This window comes from Homalodisca vitripennis, chromosome 7, assembly GCF_021130785.1.
Source record: "Homalodisca vitripennis isolate AUS2020 chromosome 7, UT_GWSS_2.1, whole genome shotgun sequence".
Lineage (NCBI taxonomy): Eukaryota > Metazoa > Arthropoda > Insecta > Hemiptera > Cicadellidae > Homalodisca > Homalodisca vitripennis.
Genome location: NC_060213.1, coordinates 88,201,271 through 88,220,836, shown reverse-complemented (window position 1 = coordinate 88,220,836; position 19,566 = coordinate 88,201,271). Strand labels below are relative to the sequence as shown.

General features: G+C 35.5%; 1 protein-coding gene across 1 annotated transcript; it reads left to right on the top strand.

The window, feature by feature from the left end:
• The first annotated feature begins 6,097 nt into the window (after positions 1-6,097).
• Positions 6,098-13,299, top strand: LOC124366569 (loricrin). Its single transcript, XM_046823162.1, has 2 exons — positions 6,098-6,145; positions 12,431-13,299. Exons 1-2 carry the CDS (start codon positions 6,128-6,130, stop codon positions 13,037-13,039), a joined length of 627 nt encoding a protein of 208 aa, XP_046679118.1. The 5' UTR covers positions 6,098-6,127; the 3' UTR covers positions 13,040-13,299.
• The last annotated feature ends 6,267 nt before the right edge of the window (positions 13,300-19,566 follow it).

Here is a 19,566-nt window from a genome sequence, read left to right as displayed (position 1 = left end):
ATATATATATATATATATATATATATATATATATATAGAAACCAAGCGTGTCTCTATAATGATTGAAAATGTGTCAACGCTTATAACAAATCTATTTATGATGTGACGTAAATATATCTGCAACTTTGACGTAACCTTTACATATTTGGATCAATTCATACATTAGTCAAGGTCTACGTATTTTGTTTATATATTATGTTAAATTGATATTTTATTTATGCTTTAACTGAACAATTACTTTAGTAATAATATCAACCTGGTGGACGTTGTAAAAGTTGAAAATGATTTTAACAGTCATAAAGAAACTTATTTGTTGGAAACTCATGCTTACGTATAAACTTTCCATTTACGCCGACGCAAAAAATATTTTCTTCTTTGGCAGTCATATCAGCAACGAAAGGATCGCTCAGCGGTCAACCATCCGAGAAGTAGCCATGTGCATTCATGCGTGACTCTTATCTTGCGATAACCGCTATTTCCACTATATAAAGCCATGGGAACGTCATTTTCTCATACTACTAAGTGTGTCCTATTAAGGAATTTTAAATTCTTTTACAGTTTAGTCATGTTTATGTATAAACTTTCCATGGAATCCGACATAAAAATATCATATTTTCCTGATAGTTACAGGCAAATTAGCAAGGACAGACAGGATTGCTCAGCAATCAACCATCTATTAAGTGACTTTTTATATAACAACTACTTCCCTATACAAGGACATTGACGTGTTATTTTCTCATATTAGATTAATTGTCCCATTGAGGCATTTACATTTCCTTTACAGTTCACTCGTACATCTATATCAAATTTCCATGGATCCCGATATAAATATATCATAGTTCCCTGGTAGGCTGTCATATCATCAACAGGTTCGCTCTACGATCAACCATCCGAGAAGTGGCCAAGCGCGCTCGTGCGTGACTCTTATTTTGCAATAACCGCTACTCCCCCTATACAAGGTCATGGGCATGTTTTTCTATTCTATTGTGTTTGCCCCATTGGTGCATTAAAAATGTAATTACATTTCACTCGTGCTTATGTATAAACTTTCCATTTATATCGAGAAAAACATCATATTCCCCTAGTAGGCTGGCATGTCAGCAACGACAGCATCCTTCAGCGGTCAACCATCCAATAAGTGACCATGCGCGTTCTTGCGTGACTCTGATTTTACGACATACCGCTACTCCCACTATACAAGGTTATGGACTTGTTATTTTCTCGTACTGCTATGTTTGTTAAATTTTCTCTTACTATTATGTTTGTAAAATTGGTGCATTAAAAATGTTATTACAGTTCAGTCATTCTTATATATAAACTTTTCAATTACATCGACAAAAACATCATATTTCCCTGATAGGCTGGCATGTCAGCAACCACAGCATGGCTTAGCGATCAACCATCCAATAAGAGGCCACGTGCGTTCTTGCGTGACTCTTATCTTACGATAAACTTCAACTTCCACTATACAAGGTCATGGGCATGTTATTTTATCTTACTACTATGTTTATTAAATTGGTGCATTTACAATTGAATTGCAGTTCATTCATGCTTATGTATACAATATAAATTCAACGAATGTCATTGGTATTATTGCGACAAACCTTCTTTGCTATAATAAGTATTCTGTTGGTCACAGATATGACTAAAATAAAGCCTACACTTAAAAAATTCTCCACAGAACTTCTGAGAAATGTTTATATTGTGGCAGAGAAAATCCGAGCAAGTTGCTTAATAAACTAAATCTGGTTACGTATTTTGAAAAAGACATTTACAATTTAAATGCCTAATATTCCAGTGTACTGAGTGATAAACTACAATGACGCTCAGCTAAATCTCCAGAAGGATACACTCCATACTGAAACATGACGTTAACTATGTAGTACGTTCACGATATATCGTGGAGAGGGACAGATAGACGAACGGACAGATAAGCAAACAGACATACAGAAAAAATGTCTAGACCCTCCAGTGATGAGCCTAGCCAACTATTATGAGCAGCTGCTGTGAGGTACATGTATTCCAGACGCAGTTGCTATGCGTCCGTGTACACTAACTGTAAAACCAAACACAAACCATATACACAACCTTACTTGGTTGTAGTTCAAGTGATATTTTAATTTGAAGTACAATATCATGAGAAGCTGGGAAGAGGTAATGTATTCTCATTGACTGTGACTATTAGAACCACGGCTGTTAAGTTCTAGAAGGCTCCATAGTAAGTGTTTTGCAAATTCTGTGCGGTGCTCGTATTCCCAACAGGTATATTACAACCACCTAGTTTGAGGTACTTCCATTCGCACACACTTATTTGAGCAGATATTGTGAGGTTCGTGTACTTACAGTACATTTTATGAGTAACTGGTGTTAGTACTTAATTGTCAGTAGTTATAGCTGAAGTTTATTATATGTAGTACTTGAGTTCCCAGTAACTATTATGAGTAATCGTTATGAGATAATTTTTACCACGAGCCATTATTAGTAACTACTGTGAGGTGTTTTGTATTCCCCGTATTTTTTCTAAGGAGTATCAGTGAGGTTGTTTTATTCCCATTGTATTATTATGAGCTGACGCCTAGAGATACTTGTACTTGTGTTTACTATAGAGAGCAGCATTGACACACTTGTGTAAAAAGTAGCAACTATTTGTACAAGTATCTTTCAGCTAACCGTAGTAAGCATTAGGAACATCGAGAATACCAGTACTTTCAAGCTGTCCATAAAGCCACTAGGAGTAAAAGTTACTCATAGTATTCATGAGGAATACAAGTAGCCACAGTACAAGTACTGTTCAGCTACCCATAGTAGCCGTTGGGATTACTGAGAATATGAGTACCTTCAATTTTCTCACAAAGGTGCCGGGGGTATAAGTACCTCATAACTGCTCATAATAGTCATGAGGAATACAAGTAGCCACAGTACAAGTACTGTTCAGCTACCCATAGTAGCCGTTGGGATTACTGAGAATATGAGTACCTTCAATTTTCTCACAAAGGTGCCGGGGGTATAAGTACCTCATAACTGCTCATAATAGTCATGAGGAATACAAGTAGCCACAGTACAAGTACTGTTCAGCTACCCATAGTAGCCGTTGGGATTACTAAGAATATGAGTACCTTCAATTTTCTCACAAAGGTGCCGGTGGTATAAGTACCTCATAACTGCTCATGAGGAGTGCAAGTAGCCATTGATAGTACAAGTATTTCTCAGCTACCTATTGTAGTTATTGGGATACGAATACCTTCAAGCTGCCCATAAAACACACCTAGTTGCCTAGTTTGCTCCTAGTTGCACTAGGAGTTCAAATTCCTCATATCTCCTCATAAAAATAACTAGAGAGAGTAGCTTTCAACTACCCATAATTGCCATTGGGAATTTACGAATCTTCCAGTTTCCCACCATGGTTACTGAGATTATAGTACCTCACAGTTGCTAATAATATTCAGTGAGAGTGCAAGTAACTGTCAGCTGTCCATAAAAGACTGAAAGTACAAACACTTTACTGCACCTGCTCATAATGTAATATTCGTGAACGACTATCATGAGTAGTTGAGAGGTACTTTTACTCACCGTGGCTTTATGGGCAGCTTGAAGATACTCGTGTTATCGATGAACCCAATGCCTACTGTGAGTAGCTGAAAGGTACTTGTACAACAAGTGGCTACTTGTATTCCTTATGAATTCCTCATAATAGTCCATCATAGCCAATCATGAGCCACTTTTACTCCCAGTGGCTTTATGGGCAGTTTGAAAGTACTCGCATATTCGGTGTTCACAAAGCGTACATCTTATTTTGTTCATAATCACCAAACCACTGATGATATTTCGTCCCATGTCCATATACGTGTATATTCTATCCTCAATACACGACTTTTAAAATTATTATCAGTTGGGATGAAAATCCATCAAAGCCTTGAAACCCTAGGTATACCAAGTTGCAACACCCATGACATTTATAAATAATAACACGTTTGAACAAGGTCACATTTTTTTAAACATAAAACTGGATAAAAATACGATTTCCTCGTATTCAAAACATAAGAATAGTACTGCAAGCAAACTAGAACCTTGTAGACCAATTTAACGTTTTATATACCTTTTCTTATGGTTAAGATTCAGAATACAACATCACTAGAATATTAACACACCTAGAGCACGAAAAACTATGAACACGAACTAGATTGGGTTTATGAAAGGAGGATGTACTAACACTGTATATATCAAGTTAATAAAACCTGTAGCAGGTTATCTGCAAGTATAAAAAGATGTAATGGTTGTTTTCTTAGACTGCTCTAAGGCGTTTGACCTCATAATTCAGAAACTAATGTTTGAGATTAAAGGCAAATCAAGTTATTGAATAAAAGGAAGCAGTTATCTTAGAAATAGAGCATAAGTTTTGGAGGTTTACCAGGAGAAATGAGTACGTTACAACCACAGATCAAGTCCCCTTCCAGTAAGGTGAGGAGTGCCATAAGATCAGTTCTTGACCCAATTTGGTATATCCTCTTTTCACAGACGTGTTTGAGTACATCAGAACAGAAACGACGATGTATAGATGACACTAAACTAATATGTGGCGATACAGAAAAAATACACACAAATTTTACAACATCATTTGCAAAATCAAACCGATATAGTTAATAAATTGATACAGTCGAATATGATTCATCAGGCAAACAAGCTCTTGTAATAATGCATATCCTAAAACGTGAAGCGTAACTATTTGTGATTACAATAAGCAATGACTTTCCATAGTCGAACCACAAACATAATCTGGCTAAATATTTTGCTCAGGAGTTATATCTATGAAACGATGAAATGGACAGAAGTTATAGCTAACAATATCGCTGCTGTAAAGACTGCCTACTTTGCTCTGATAGGGTCATATACAGGTATGGGATATCTGTCTTGCCTTCGAACCTTCGAAGCTAACCTGTAACACCAGACATCGGTCATATTTTGTACACTGCATAGTCCTTTATGTCAAAAACCCCTTTTTTAAAGAAACTGAAAGCTGTACAACCTATTGCCACAGAACGATAGAATACTGAAAAAAAGTTCGAAGAAAGCTTAAGAAATGGTTAGTGGACCACCCGTTCACCACTCCACAGAAGTATTTTTGACTTAGTATAACAATAGACAGAAAACTAAACAGATTGTATACATACATATATATATATATATATATATATATATATATATATATATATATATATATATATATATATATATAATTTTCAATAAACACGAAAGAAGAATTACATATTTATCTAAATTATAACAAAGATCCTCACAACATATTAAATAGCTATCTAAAAAAATAAGACAAACCCTATCTTTGAAAACATTATGCAATAAAATAAAAAAAATCCAATTGTAATGCCTTTATAGCCACTACTCACATATATTGTAACTATATCATGTGTTTGTTAGGCGGGAACTACGTATATTTGAAGTTCGTTCATTTCAGCAAATAAAGAAAGATTATGTATTTGGGATATACATAAAACCATCCCCTTCATTTGTTCTCTTTTGATCATGAATTTTAAGACTACCATAAGACGGATAGCAACATAGCCTATACAAATAACCTGTATATCTTTAGAATTGTACTTGTGATTAACCAACGCTGAAGAGACAACATTCCAGCATTGTAAAAGAACGCATCCTCCATAATAGGAAAACATGTAATTATTCTTAAAAGAAACTCAGTTTTTTGTAGATGGTGAAATATGATGAATTATGATGACTTTAGAAGTAACATATTGTTGATTTAATAGTCATGCAGTAGGCTATAAGTGAATAATTGTGACGAACTGATAGTTGAAATCGGTATATAGGCTACTTGACGTTATGCTAAATCAACGTCCATTTGTTTTAACTATGGTATTCCTGCATTCAGGAGGCCAGCGGCGACCAGGAAGGATACGATACGTTGGGAAGCATCTTAATCAGCAGTATTATGAAAACAAAAGTGAATGAATCCTTCCCAAGCGAGGAGCGGCGCGGGGCGACGGCGGTGGCGGCGGCTTGGCCCACGGAGAAGGGACAGCGGGTATATAGCGACCGACGACCGGCTAGCAGACATAGTCGTCTGGTGGAAGCCTGAAGACCACCAGTAGGTGAAATGAAGACCTTCGCTTTGGTGAGTGCCGTGGATACCTTAGTGGTAGTGTAGTGCTGGACTTCAGTAACTCGACCGTTCAAGTCTCCGGAAAGTGTTCCCTCCTCAAAGTGCGGTTATGAAAAGTTTCGTCGGTTTCCAGCGCATTTTTACATATTCGGTTTAAATAGCTTTTTGGTCAACAAGTCGTTCAACTTCTTCACAGTGTTGCTTTTTATTTGTTCCGAATTCGAAAATTGTTTTTGAGTTTCTTTTTTAATTTCCAAGTTTATGCATGTGGCAGGAAATAGTACCGACTTTTGTCAAAGTAATACAGTCAGTTCAGATATTTTCAAAATTGATTTTAGTTTTGGTTCAGACCATTTGTGCTATAGCTTTTACTCAAAAACTTCGATTAGCCCTATCTATGTATTGTTATGATAGATCCATTACGCATACTCTCAAAGATTTTGGTAACAGTTTCCTCATGCTCAACTCTCCTATTAAGGTTAAGAATTCTAAAGAAGAGTAGATTCTTTATACTTTTCTAAATGTTGAAAAAATTACTGACTTCTTTTTAATTGTTATTTACTAACAAAAGTCTCTAAAGATATTAGTAATTTGTGTTATTTAGGTTGTATTTCCATACTTTCAAATCATGGAAGTTATTACTAAATCATTATGCTGCGACCACGCAGAGGTTCAAACAATAACAGCTGTTTAGAAAATAAATTCTGTACAGTATCAAACTGACACTGTGCAAATTTCAGAAACTGATATTTTCAATATTCCAATGTTGTTTTGAGCGATTTGTTGACTAAAATGATTATTTTTTGTTGAAAAGCGAATGCCGTTCTTGAAATATTATCTTGTTACTGTTTCTTTCAATTCACAGACGGACAATAGTCCTTTAATCTCTCTTCTTTTACAATAATAAGAATTTGACGTGAGTTATGGTTGTTTGAAACATGTGATATCATGTTCATGAGTAAATGTTGATTTGCCGCCATCATTTCGTAAGCGAACACAATAAGAATGTTGTCGAGATGTAAAGTTTTCAGCACTTTTGGAATATTTGGACAAGAATATAATGTTTTATGGCACAAGCATTTTCTTTTAATGAGTAGAAGAGCAAAATTCATTACATTTATTCTTAAATAGCCACGTGCATGTTGCTATCTTAATGTTATATTGTGAATTCTTTAACTAACTTATGACCTAGCGCAATTTATCAAGTCTCTTCTCTATTTAATTTTGTTTTTTATTGAAACAAAACTGATTGTCAAACATTTCGAATTCGTTACCTTCAAATTTGTAATCAGTTTAAGTGGGCACTCAAAACTCTATAATCTAGTTGTTGCCATTATTGTTTATTTTGGATAGTTCCCAGATAGTTAGAGAAGTTTAGTGTGCTTCCTTGCACACTAGTATTAATTTTGTCCATGTATTACCATGAAACTCTTGTGCGCGTAATTCAGGACCCTTATAAAACTCGATTTTCTTTTTTAGCCACCAAATAATCACCAAAATATTATTTTAAGTTCCTTGTAAGTTCTTAGTTTTAGACCGTAGGCCTATTATCATACCAAATTTACTCTACACTTAATTAATATTAAGACAAGAAAGATCCGATCCAGTTCCATAACGCAAAAAAACTCTCCCAGTATAAAATAACCAGTAATACCAGAAATAACAAGTAAAATAACTCATTGCTGACCGTAAAGCAAATGCAGATTCCCTTGCATACCAGTATGTTTACGACCCACTACATGCTGTATACGACCCTTGACTGCCGTGAACTATGAACTGAAGGGCCGAGTGTGAGAAACCTTTCCCTCACTTTCTAGACTCTGGCGATCAACGAGTTACGGATAACTCGCTTTCTATTATCGATATCTAAACGCCTCCTTGCTTCCCGCTCTCTTATGTAACGGGTTTAGTAGCAGGTCCATTTAGAAAGAACGTGATCGTGAGAAGATATTGATCATAGAAAGGAGTCCAACGCGCTACACATACTTGAAGTCTGACAGTGGTATAGAGGTGAAATGAAACACATAAACAAACAAGCTATTCATATATAGTTCGGCTAAATTGATATAATGCTAAATACTAATAAATAAAAAAAAACAATCTTTTCAATAGAAAACAACCTAATAAAACGTAAATTTTATGTTAACGAGTATTAACGAAGTTTTTAAATCAATGTGCTTTAGTAAATCATTGTAAAGAATGAAGAATGCATATTTAAAAAAAGAATATCTAGCAAAAGTTTAGGAATTTGCATATTTCAAAGCGTTGTGATAAATTTATACTAAGATAATTTGTATAGTACTCTATAATACGGGCACATTCAAACTACGACTTCGTTAATCAATTGGTGTAAAAATACTGTATAGAAAATGTGTAATCCAGAAATCAAAATTTTTGCTACTTATGGCCGTTTTCGTTAATTTGTTTATAGAATTGAATCAAACTGCACATACTTGTCAATTGTTTTGAAGTAGTTAAAACAATGACTATATCATATTCCTAGAATTTCTAAACTTACCTCTGGAGAATGTATAACACTGCCTATCACATTCGTTCTTTTCACTCACAAAAATTGGTTGTTATCCCTTTTACCAATCAAACCGTCTGAAATGTACTGGGTACGCTAAAATGTATTCTTCCTTTCAACCAGCAAAGCTTGGAGGAGTTCACTTCAGATACGGGGTATACTGATACATATTTCGTCATTAATCACATTAACTTCATCCAAAGTAATTCATTGCTTTAATCCAAGATCATGTACTTTGGTAATTTTAGGGAAAAGAATAATATATGAAATCGGGAAAGAGTCCAAAATTAACTTTGTAGTATTCCGTAACAATAATTTCAACTACATACGTGACTGAAATTTAGATTTAAATGTGATTAAAGTTGGCAGCAGTGCGTAAGCTTTGCTTTATATTTATGAAAGAAATATAAATTTCGGGGGTGATTTGACACGACCTCATTCTCATCAGTGTGATGGTGATCTCACGTACATAGTGAGTCAAGTCAGCTGATTAGTAGGCAGCGGGCGCGCGGGCAATGACGCGGCCCGCTACAGCTGACTGGCGACGGCAATCAGCTGATAATCAGCCGTGACGTCACGTGAGATATGGCGCTCAGCTGACTGGCATGGCGCCGCGCCAACCGTGCCGCATCTCATATGAGAGAAAGTGAAGATGATTGCATGCTGCATATCGTGTACCGGTCTCGCCTTTCACCACTGATTGCGGTTTGATATTGATGATGCACTGGAGAATGCAATACCAAGAATTTCTTTTGTCAGGGTGTTCGCTCGGCTTTCGAATGGAGGGAAATTCACAAAGCAACAGGAGAAATTTTGATGTAAATAAAATTAGACCCGAAGAATTGACACCATATTTTTAACCCTCCAAACGTGTTTCAAGTACCATTTGATTGTTGCTCGGACTGAAAAATCTGCAAGTATTTTTCGACAAAATAAATCTCAAATTAGTTTTAATATTTAGTTTCATATAAAATGCTATTGATATTTTCACGAAGGATTAAATGTAGTGTGTAAATGTTAACCTGAGCACAACCTGTGAATATTTTGTTTCGTGTGGCTGTTAATATATTTTGCACATTTTATTTGGTCTTCAACACGTTTTTTGGTGATATTTTGAGTATTCTAAAAAGGACGAATAAATAGATATACGAACAAATCATTTTGGGTTCAAACTACATCTAATTTACTTCTATCGTACACATCTCAAACAAAAGGGAACATAAATATTTAACTAAATAGGTAATCGTGGTGATGTTAATTTTAAGGTTCCATTTCTGTCTACAAACCGTACATTTTTGAAAGTAATAAATTACCAGAGATCGAAAATAATTTTAATATCACTGCAGCAAAATGTGTTGAGAGACATCTATTTATAACGTGTTGAACTCTGGTGAGAAAATCAGTTATCTAAAACTTTCCAGCCACCAACTAAATCGGTTCGATCACCTGTCAATAATCCTAAAGACACGCGTGAAACCCATTTCGAAACGTACCATTGAATGCCAAACCGTTTTGCACAACGCGTGGCACACTCAAATCGTGGTTACTATTGTTAACGTATTGGGCTTTGCACAACGATCTGTGCTTATACAACACTTGCACGCTTTCCCTATTAGCCGAGGAGACAGGCTATCGTTGTGAACAACAATGGTACAATACTTCAAGAACAGCTGTGATACAGTGATTTCCCGCTGAGGAACAGGCCCACTTCCGCCCACCACTGGTACAGAACGCCACAGGAAATAGTGAGATCAGTGATTACTGTGTGTTATGAAACATGCTCACTTGATGCATGCTGATAACCGGCTCTGCATCGGTGTTGTTTTTGCCTCCACTTTCTACTCGAGTTGGAGCAATCAGTTCTTCTTGTTGGTATAACTTTCCTGCTCTGCTTGTTGATTTAATTAGACGAGAACATTTCGTATCTACCTTCAGTTGTTTCCAGCAGTTCCTCGACATTCAGCCAGTGAAGAAGGTTAGATACCTATGTGGTAAATTGTTAGCTAGCAATGACGGAACCAGTTGATTGTTTATGATTGTTGGCTACTTTTAGATCAATCTCAATTGCACCCAAATAGTTATTTGTATTGTTTTGTTAGATAGTACGTCATTTTAAAATGTGTAATTCAGAGAAATATTTTGATTGTACTCCAGTTTTACCAATGCTTTAGTAATATTAACTACAAACTGATTGAAGTGAGTTCAAAATTAATTTACTTTCTGTCAATATTCTTAAATTGCCTTGAAAATAAGATTTGATATTTCTGATTGCACAAGAACTATTACTATTGTATCAGGACCCTCCCCTGCATGTGCATCATTCGAACTGCACAAATCCAGCGTTCTAAGCATAGATTTAAATAATAAAAACAAAATAAATATCCATAGCTAAGAAATCTGTGCAGCTTACAGAAGTGGTTGTGAAATCGGTCAAACAAAACGAAATAAATGTTACACACTGTTTCATCGTCACAAGTGTTCCGGACACGCTAGACCATGTAATTTACTTACTCCATCATGTACTCCAGAGTCTGTGAGAAAATCGGTATAGCGTGACTAAACCAACTCAGGTTCCGCAGCATTTTACGGTTCTTGCGCTCTCCAGTGAACCTTAAAATATTTCGCTTTAACTCTCCGGTCAGTGATTACCATTTCGAATTTTATTGCCACCTCCTTCAAGCACAAACTGTGAGAATACGACGCTATTATGCATTGGTCCTGAAATTTTAAGTGTGATGCATCAATATACTCGGTGATTATATTAGTCCGGGTTGCACAATTTAAAATTAGCAGTCTTAATCAAATTGTGATGCTACTAATTAGTTTCCAGGCCTGATTCGTCTTACCACGACTTTCCTAAGGCTTTCCTTAAAATAGAAACCAAAAATTTTAATCATTATTCTACCTAAACGTTACTTGTTAGTCATATATTTCATGCATGTGCTGAACTTTAACAAGAGAAGATAATTTCGAGACACTTACCTCTGCGTATTTGCTTATCTCTTGTAAACCCCTTTTCTTAGAACCTTATCATCACAGGGCAGTTTGAGATAAGATAACAATCAGAAGAGTCCATAACAAACGGTCAGAGACAGCCCACGTAATGAGCCGGGACAATGACTTACACAACGGGTCTGGGAAGGCGCTCATTACGCGGTAATAAAAAGCTGGTATCGTTTTACGACCTTATTTTTCATGTTAATGGATTTATGTGAGATGCTGCCGGTTGCATAACGCTTTCGAAAACCGGTCTTGTAGAAAGTGACCGGGTGGTTGTGTAACTAACCCGCGGGCAGAGTCACCCGGAGGTCATCCGATTACCGGAGTCGGGCTCGAGTCCTTGATTGCCCCCACATTATCGGGAATTTATATTAGTTACGCAACTGGAAGAAAGTTTTCTTTCCAAGGGTTTTTTATCGATCTGTCCTTCGTCGAACTGGAGAAGAAACCTTGATTTCTCCGGATTGTAATGGAGAGGCAGTTTTTGTTGGTTAGTTTCCGGGTGTCATTAATTTATATGGACCTTATTTGTAAATTCTTCCTCTTTTCGTTTTTAATTTTAAGTTTTGTATTTAATTTGTGTTAATTTGTAATGGCATTCCATATATTTATGTATCTCTACTTTGATCTTACGCTTAAGAGTTTTAGTTCATATACTGCACAACTTAATGAGATCATTATATTATATTTTTTTAATTCCTTGACAAATTAATTTTTGATAATCAATTAATATTACTTTGTGATCTAATCAATAACTCGTATTGTTGCAGTGTTTTGCAGCGACCCTGGCCGTAGCGGTGGCCGAAGCTCCTCTTGGAGGCGGCTACAGCTATAGCAGGCCGGGAGGCGGTGGAGGCGGAGTTTACGCTTCCGGTGGTGGCTACGCCAGTGGCGGGTACAGCGGCGGGGGTGGTTACAGCGGAGGGGGCGGATACAGCGGGGGTGGCGGCTACATCCAAGTAGGAGTCGGTCCTTCCACCAACGAGGGACAGTATGTGGACCAGGAACTGCTGGAGAAGGTCCGTCAGATCATCCTGAAGGACGAAGCCTCTTCCGGGGTCTCCTACAGCGGAGGCGGTGGTTACTCTGGAGGCGGCGGCTACAGCGGCGGCGGCGGCGGCTACCCCAGCTCATCCTACGGTGTTCCCTCTTCATCCTACGGCGTGCCTTCCTCCAGCTACGGTGTCCCCTCAACACAATACATCAGCCGAGTCGTCGGAGTCGATCTGGAAGGAGTCAAGCAAGCTCTGCAAGTCGCCCAGTACGAGCAGTCTTCCGGCGGCGGTGGTGGCGGCGGATACAGCTACCCCTCAGCTCCCTCTGGCTCCTACGGTGTTCCATCCAGGCCCTCAGGCTCATACGGCGTCCCCTCCTACTAAACACACCCTCGGCTATTGTACATATCACCTCATCGATTAGGATAACGCGGGTCATCTCATCTTCGTCCACCGAGTTTTTACAGAAGGCGACTTTTCTGTTGTTTGTTGTTATTTTTATTTTTTTTAGTCAAAGTCAGCATGATTCTGTACAGACTCGGTACCCTATATTATTATTTTGTATAAAAGTTATTGTTTTTATAAAAAACACAAAAAAAATACGAAAAAACAACATAAAACGAATACATTTTGCCACCGTGAAACATTTGTTGTTCTTTTACCCCTTATGCGCTTTGTAAAAAGTGCAATGAACAATTATTTAGTAATAAATATAAGTGCTTAGTGTCTTACATTGTAATAAGAAACATTATATCAGACATACATACACAACACAACACATTTACTAACACATGACTTCTTGTATGGCCAAAATAGATCAACTGTATCTATTTTGTAATATTACTGAATACATTTATACTCAGATGTAATACACAGTTTATGAGCATATCTTCTATGAGCACTACTCTCAACTATCTGTTTTATTACGCACATTTAGATTGCCATGTGCTAATATACATGCTCTTGTATTACTAAAAAAAAAGAATTTCCATATCAAATACCTCCTGGATTGTCACGCTAGCAAAAATGTTTGTAACTTTCAATAAACAGTTTAACAATTATCGAACAATACACAAAATAATTGCAACAAACTCATTACAAAAACTGTAAAGAGGTCTTTCTTCCACAACTCCTGAAGGAATAGAATTGACTGGTGAGGAAGACATTTAATACTTGGAAGGAGATGTATGTTTATCATTCTCTAAAATAATATAGTATATATTATTCAGTTTTTATTTCTTGGAAGTATTGAAATACAATTGACAATATCATTTTCATGTTAAGTGAGTATAGGATATATATAAAGGATCTAAGGATGACAAAAAAATAAGTTATCGCTAAAAACGAGATATTGAATAGATCATTATTAAAAAAACTATATGGCTGTGTTACAATTTGAGGTCAGCTAAGAAATGAGGTTTCCAATTCTGGTCGCAAATGAGAGATAAAGCTCGAATGGGTTGTATAATTAGAATAGTATACAATATATTCCAATAAGTGTTTATTGAAATCATTCAAATTAATGCCTGTTTGGCTCATAACTTCTAAATATAGAACTATTCACTAAAAATCTGGCTATATAAACATTTTAAGGCAGTATACTCCGCAACTAATACGAATTATTTTCTTGACTCTGCGAATACCTATTTAATTATAATTACTTTTTGCTACTGTAATTGTGCTATCCTAGCAGAAATATTTGTCAAATTAAGAATTTATTATTTTTTATCTACAGTATTTTGACATTAAATAAACACGATAAACGTGTTAAAGTTTTTTTTATTTAAAATAAATTACCTTTTCGGAATAACTTAAGTATTATATATTTACTAAAAGAAATTAATATTCTAATTGGCTGAGAGTAAGAAAAGCCTATTTTCTCGTGGGGCTAGAATAATTTTATTTCTTTTCTTTCTGTCTAACTGTCCGCACGATATTTCGATATGTCCGCTATCCCACCTCATGGTTTCTCGACAGGAGGCGGCCCCTATCCCAGACTGTACCCATCCTGAATATCCTGTCACTTTGGAAGCCTCTCACCCTTTGGACTAAGTGCAATGAAGGGTTCCTCAACTTCTTGTCATAAGAGAACACAAGCCAAACAAAAGCGTGTTAATGTTTAGTCCAATTTAAAATTTTATACATATGTATAGTTAAGGTTAAACATTTCAAGAAACATAAAGAATTAAATCTAAACTATTTTTAAAACTTTACTTTTTTACTATCAATATCTAAACAATATTTTTAAATTTGTTGAAACATCAATATGTTAATATTTTAAAATTAAAACTACTAGCAACAATTTCAACCAAAACCAAAACCAATTTTCAATTTCTTTAATTTTCCCGCTCCAGCGCTGCCCCAGAAAATTAACCGCCCTGAATATATGCCCAGTCAGCCCGTTTGCAATCTGGACCCCATAGTTAGGGAAATTCTCGAAATCATGTAGGGCCTATACATTATTAATATCGTTATAACTGGTCAGGCTTGGATAGAGAAAATCTAGTGGCGGATCCACGGTAAACAATATTCTAATACGTGCTCTGGAAAGGTGCCCTTCCGGTCACGACGACACGAGGTTGCACCTTAAGGGTGATTAAACCTTCATTACGTAAACATTCAAGTTTCCTTTGAGTGTATTATTTAATTTTAAAGATACTTCAGTTACATCTGCGGACAGATGTTCGTTGTTTCAAATTCTGTAGTATAAATATCACTTCTTTAAGTTTATAACCAATTTTAAATGGCCACTTATATCTGTCAGCCATTTTTTGTATGCTCAGAACTGATTTATTTTCTTACGTACATAATTTGCCTTCAGGTACACCACGCTTCCTACCTCAAATGGGTGTTCACAATTTTCATCACTGAATTGTATCCTCTCAATATTAGATTCCATAAATTTCTTTAGGATTTCCACCTGCGAATCAAGACGTTCACCCTCACAAGACCTACTTATACTAGTTTACTAAATCATTCGTTATTGGGAAATTACCAAACGTAAGTTTATAAGAACAATTTTAGCTTCTTAGGTTGCAATGTTCTGGAGTCCTTATATACTGTGAGCGTATTTATTGTTTTATCATATGTATGATATTATAGATTTACCTATAATTATTCATTTTTTAATATTTTTAACTAATCTTTGTTCATTGAAACTTGATCTTGTTTGTATTAATACTTGGATACATCAGTAACCGTAATTCTTACCTCAGACTGATTGCAATCAAAACCGACTGTTTCGAAGCTGCATTCATTTCTTCTTACCTGACTGTTGAATAACTGCTTATTTGGATATAAATATTTGAAATACAGTTTCTATCATTTGAAAAAGTGTCAAATTTGTGGGTATGTTTAACTATTTGCCTGTTTAGCACTTTCCTTTGAGTATGTATTAATTAATTAATTATCGATTATTACCACATACTGCAAACATTTTAATTTGATAACCAAAACTTCGTTAAATGTTTTGTACTTAAAAATACTTGGCATGACCATATAATTAGGGTTTTAATTTAGTATACAATAACATACACGTTTGATTCAATACTTTATTATTGAATTTCATATTGCATTGCTGAAGATGTCAAAACTAACGCTATAAGCTGTCAAATGTGTGCTTGTATTTAGTTATAAACATTTGCAAGTGTGGTACTTTCATTTGAGTATTAATTAATTATCTACTATTACAACGTACTGTAAACATTGTCATTTGAACATTCGTAAATTGACATTTTGCACATTGTTATTATTGTCTTTGTAGACCATAATACACTTCTTGACAAACTGGAATCTCATGGCATTCGAGGTGTGCTCCTGTTGTGGATTAAATCATTTCTAAGCCATAGAATACAGACTGTCCAAATTATAAATCACCTTTAAAGTCCAATGGATTTGAGATATGGAGTTCCCCAAGGCTCCATCCTCAGTCCAATCTATTTTCTGGTCTATGTCAATGACATCGAGTCATCACTTCTGTACGGGAATCTCGTACAGTATGCTGAAGAAACGACTCGTAACGAAAAATCAAAAGAAGTTTTGGAACAAAAAGCTTTTGTTGACCTTAACAACTGTGTCTAACACTTTTATAGCCTCCTCAACCTCAGAACAAATTCTGCAAAATCTAATTTTCTGAATTTCACCCTGCGATTAATTGACTTTTGGTATGGGCCTTCCATCATGCTGGGAGACTCCACATTAGAAAAAGTGTACCCCTCCAAATTCCTTAGAATATACCTTGATCGAGGTTTGACATAGAATGTTCACATTGATTCAGTTTGTTCAAAATTAGCGTTTGGTGTCTATGCTTTAAGATCTTTAGCCAAATACTGCCCAATTCAGGTGCTGATGGCGGCGTATTAATGCCTGATCTATTCACATCTTTCCTACGGAGTGATTTTGTGGGGAGCTTGTTCAAACAATAATGCTGTCATCGGATTATTTGTGACACCATCAGAATCTTTATAATAATTGCCCTGTGAAATTTCTTCTGTGTATTCCCTTCAGACTTTGTGGTATTCAAATTAAATCTTCACTTTTTTATAACTTTCTCAGTATTTAATTTCTTTTTCATGACATTTATTCTTAATTGATGGGCCACTTATGATGCAAGCCAATAGAGCTTTGCGGCCGCTACGTTGTACACACGCCTTGATACAACTTCTTTATAAAAGGCTAGTAAACGTGAAAATTTTCACAGGACTAGTATAAAAACAGATAATATAATAATTCATATTCTGCTTCCACCCACTTTTAGTAGTCACAAATTTAGAGGGGGGGGGATATTTCAACCTTTTTGTTAATATCTTGCCACTTACTGCAATGAACATTACAAAGATGGTTTTATTGTTTCCATATTCAACATTCTAGGTTATGTACGACATAGAACAGGAAGTGACTGATTTTACCAAAACACAATTTAAAAGTCTAGAACCTACTCAAACAAATAAGTAGGTACGGTCTTTAAATATAGAACCAAAATACTATGATGCAAAATTGAGAAATGTTTTTGAACAGGATTTCTAAAAATAAAATAACCATTCCTTGTCATTCGTGAGATAGTGGAACTGACGTTTCTAGATAAAGACCACAAATCTTATGCTAAATTGTTGGTTATTAATATAATAAGTGTTTGGCCCACTGGATGCAGTTTCACTTCTATACTCTACAAGTTCACATAAAACTAAGTTATTGCTTTGTTTTCATACTATTTCGTTTATTATTTTTCAGTTTTGTACATTTAAAACCTCCACGCACGACCTGGCACGTTAGGGTTATAAGAGCATCGCGTATCAAAAACTATATTATGCCTCATGTAAAAAACGGTATAAGTAATTTCACATATCTTCTCATCAAATTGTTCTTAGAATACTTTTGCTGTTATTTAATTAATTTATTACGCTAATTTTAGCCTGTTTTTCTATTAAGTCGTTCTAACTCAATTATAGCGGCTCCACCCTTGCATGTTTGTTATTTTAAATTTGTATTGTTGCTATGGATTAATTTGTTGCAAATACTTTTAATTTACTATTGTTCAGTTTAAACCTGTTTTATTTGTTAAGTTTATGTACTGCACAATACTGTATCAAGTATGTGTAATGGGAAAAGGTTGAAAGTTAAGTCTTCCTGACAGCATTATCATTATTATTAATCATATATTAATAATTGTATTTGTATGTGATAAATAATACCATTATTCTATTCATGCATTGTGTAATAATTTACTTATCGAAAAACAACACTACCATTATTTAACCTATGTATTGTCTCCGTACTTCTTACGTCATTTTCACAATCAAAACTTACTGACAAGCGTTTTTTTCTCCTGAAAGAACTAGAAGGATTTCCAGACACACAAATAGAACAATCGAAGCCTGAACATGTTCAATGCTGCATTTAAAGGTGGATGACTCGAGCAGCTAAAATGAAGTTCCTTTACTTGTTGGTATCGGACATCGCTAGTTTCAATCTCGGAAAATTTCTAACTACAAACCAATTTTTGTTTTGATATGTTTTGTGTTTTAAAGACTCTTCATTATTTTAATTTTTTTCAAATACAAGACTTTCTACATTTTGAATATTCGCTGTTTTTAAACAGGTGACAAAATGTAGCCTGTTGACAATTTTTTAATTGCGTTTATTAAATTCACACTTCAAATCAAATCAAATATTTTATTTTGCCAGAACATAAAAAAATGTATATCAATCGTCAAAGTACTATACGAAATTATTAAATCAACCACACCATATCAAAACCCCAGTCAAACTTACAATGCTCTCACTCATACAACATTCACTTTTGCCTATTTTCCAACTTCCAGTGTCGGTTGTCAGTATAATGATTGTGCAGTCACCTAGTCATTTGTCATAAACTCGTCAGCACTATAAAACACGTGGGACGCTACAAAGCGTTTTTGTGCATCTAGGAACTTTTTAATTGATAATGGCAACTTGGTGACAAAACGAACTCCTGCATGTGAGGAAAAGTGTTCGTAAATCACAGTCTTGTGTCTGTCGGTTCTGTAAATATCTCTGCCTCTTGTTTCATACGCATGTATGTCTCGACCACTTGTCATGGTACATTTAGACATGCAAAATAAAGTTGTCCCTAATATATAGAGGCTGTAAAGAGTCAACAGTTGCAGTTTTTTAAAGTTTCCTTACAAGATTATCTGAACTTTAGATGTGCGATTATGCTTATGTATTGCTTGCTTTTGCTTTTTGAACGCTCTGTGGTACTGGCTATTTGCGCTAGCTCCCCACAACAATAAGCCGTAGGTGAGATGGGAATATGTCAAGCTGTAATACGACCTGAGTAGGACACTATTTGGCTAAGGACCTCAGAACATAAATGCCTAAGGACAATGTAGAGCATACATAATCTATGAGGACGTTCCAAGTCAATCCATTTT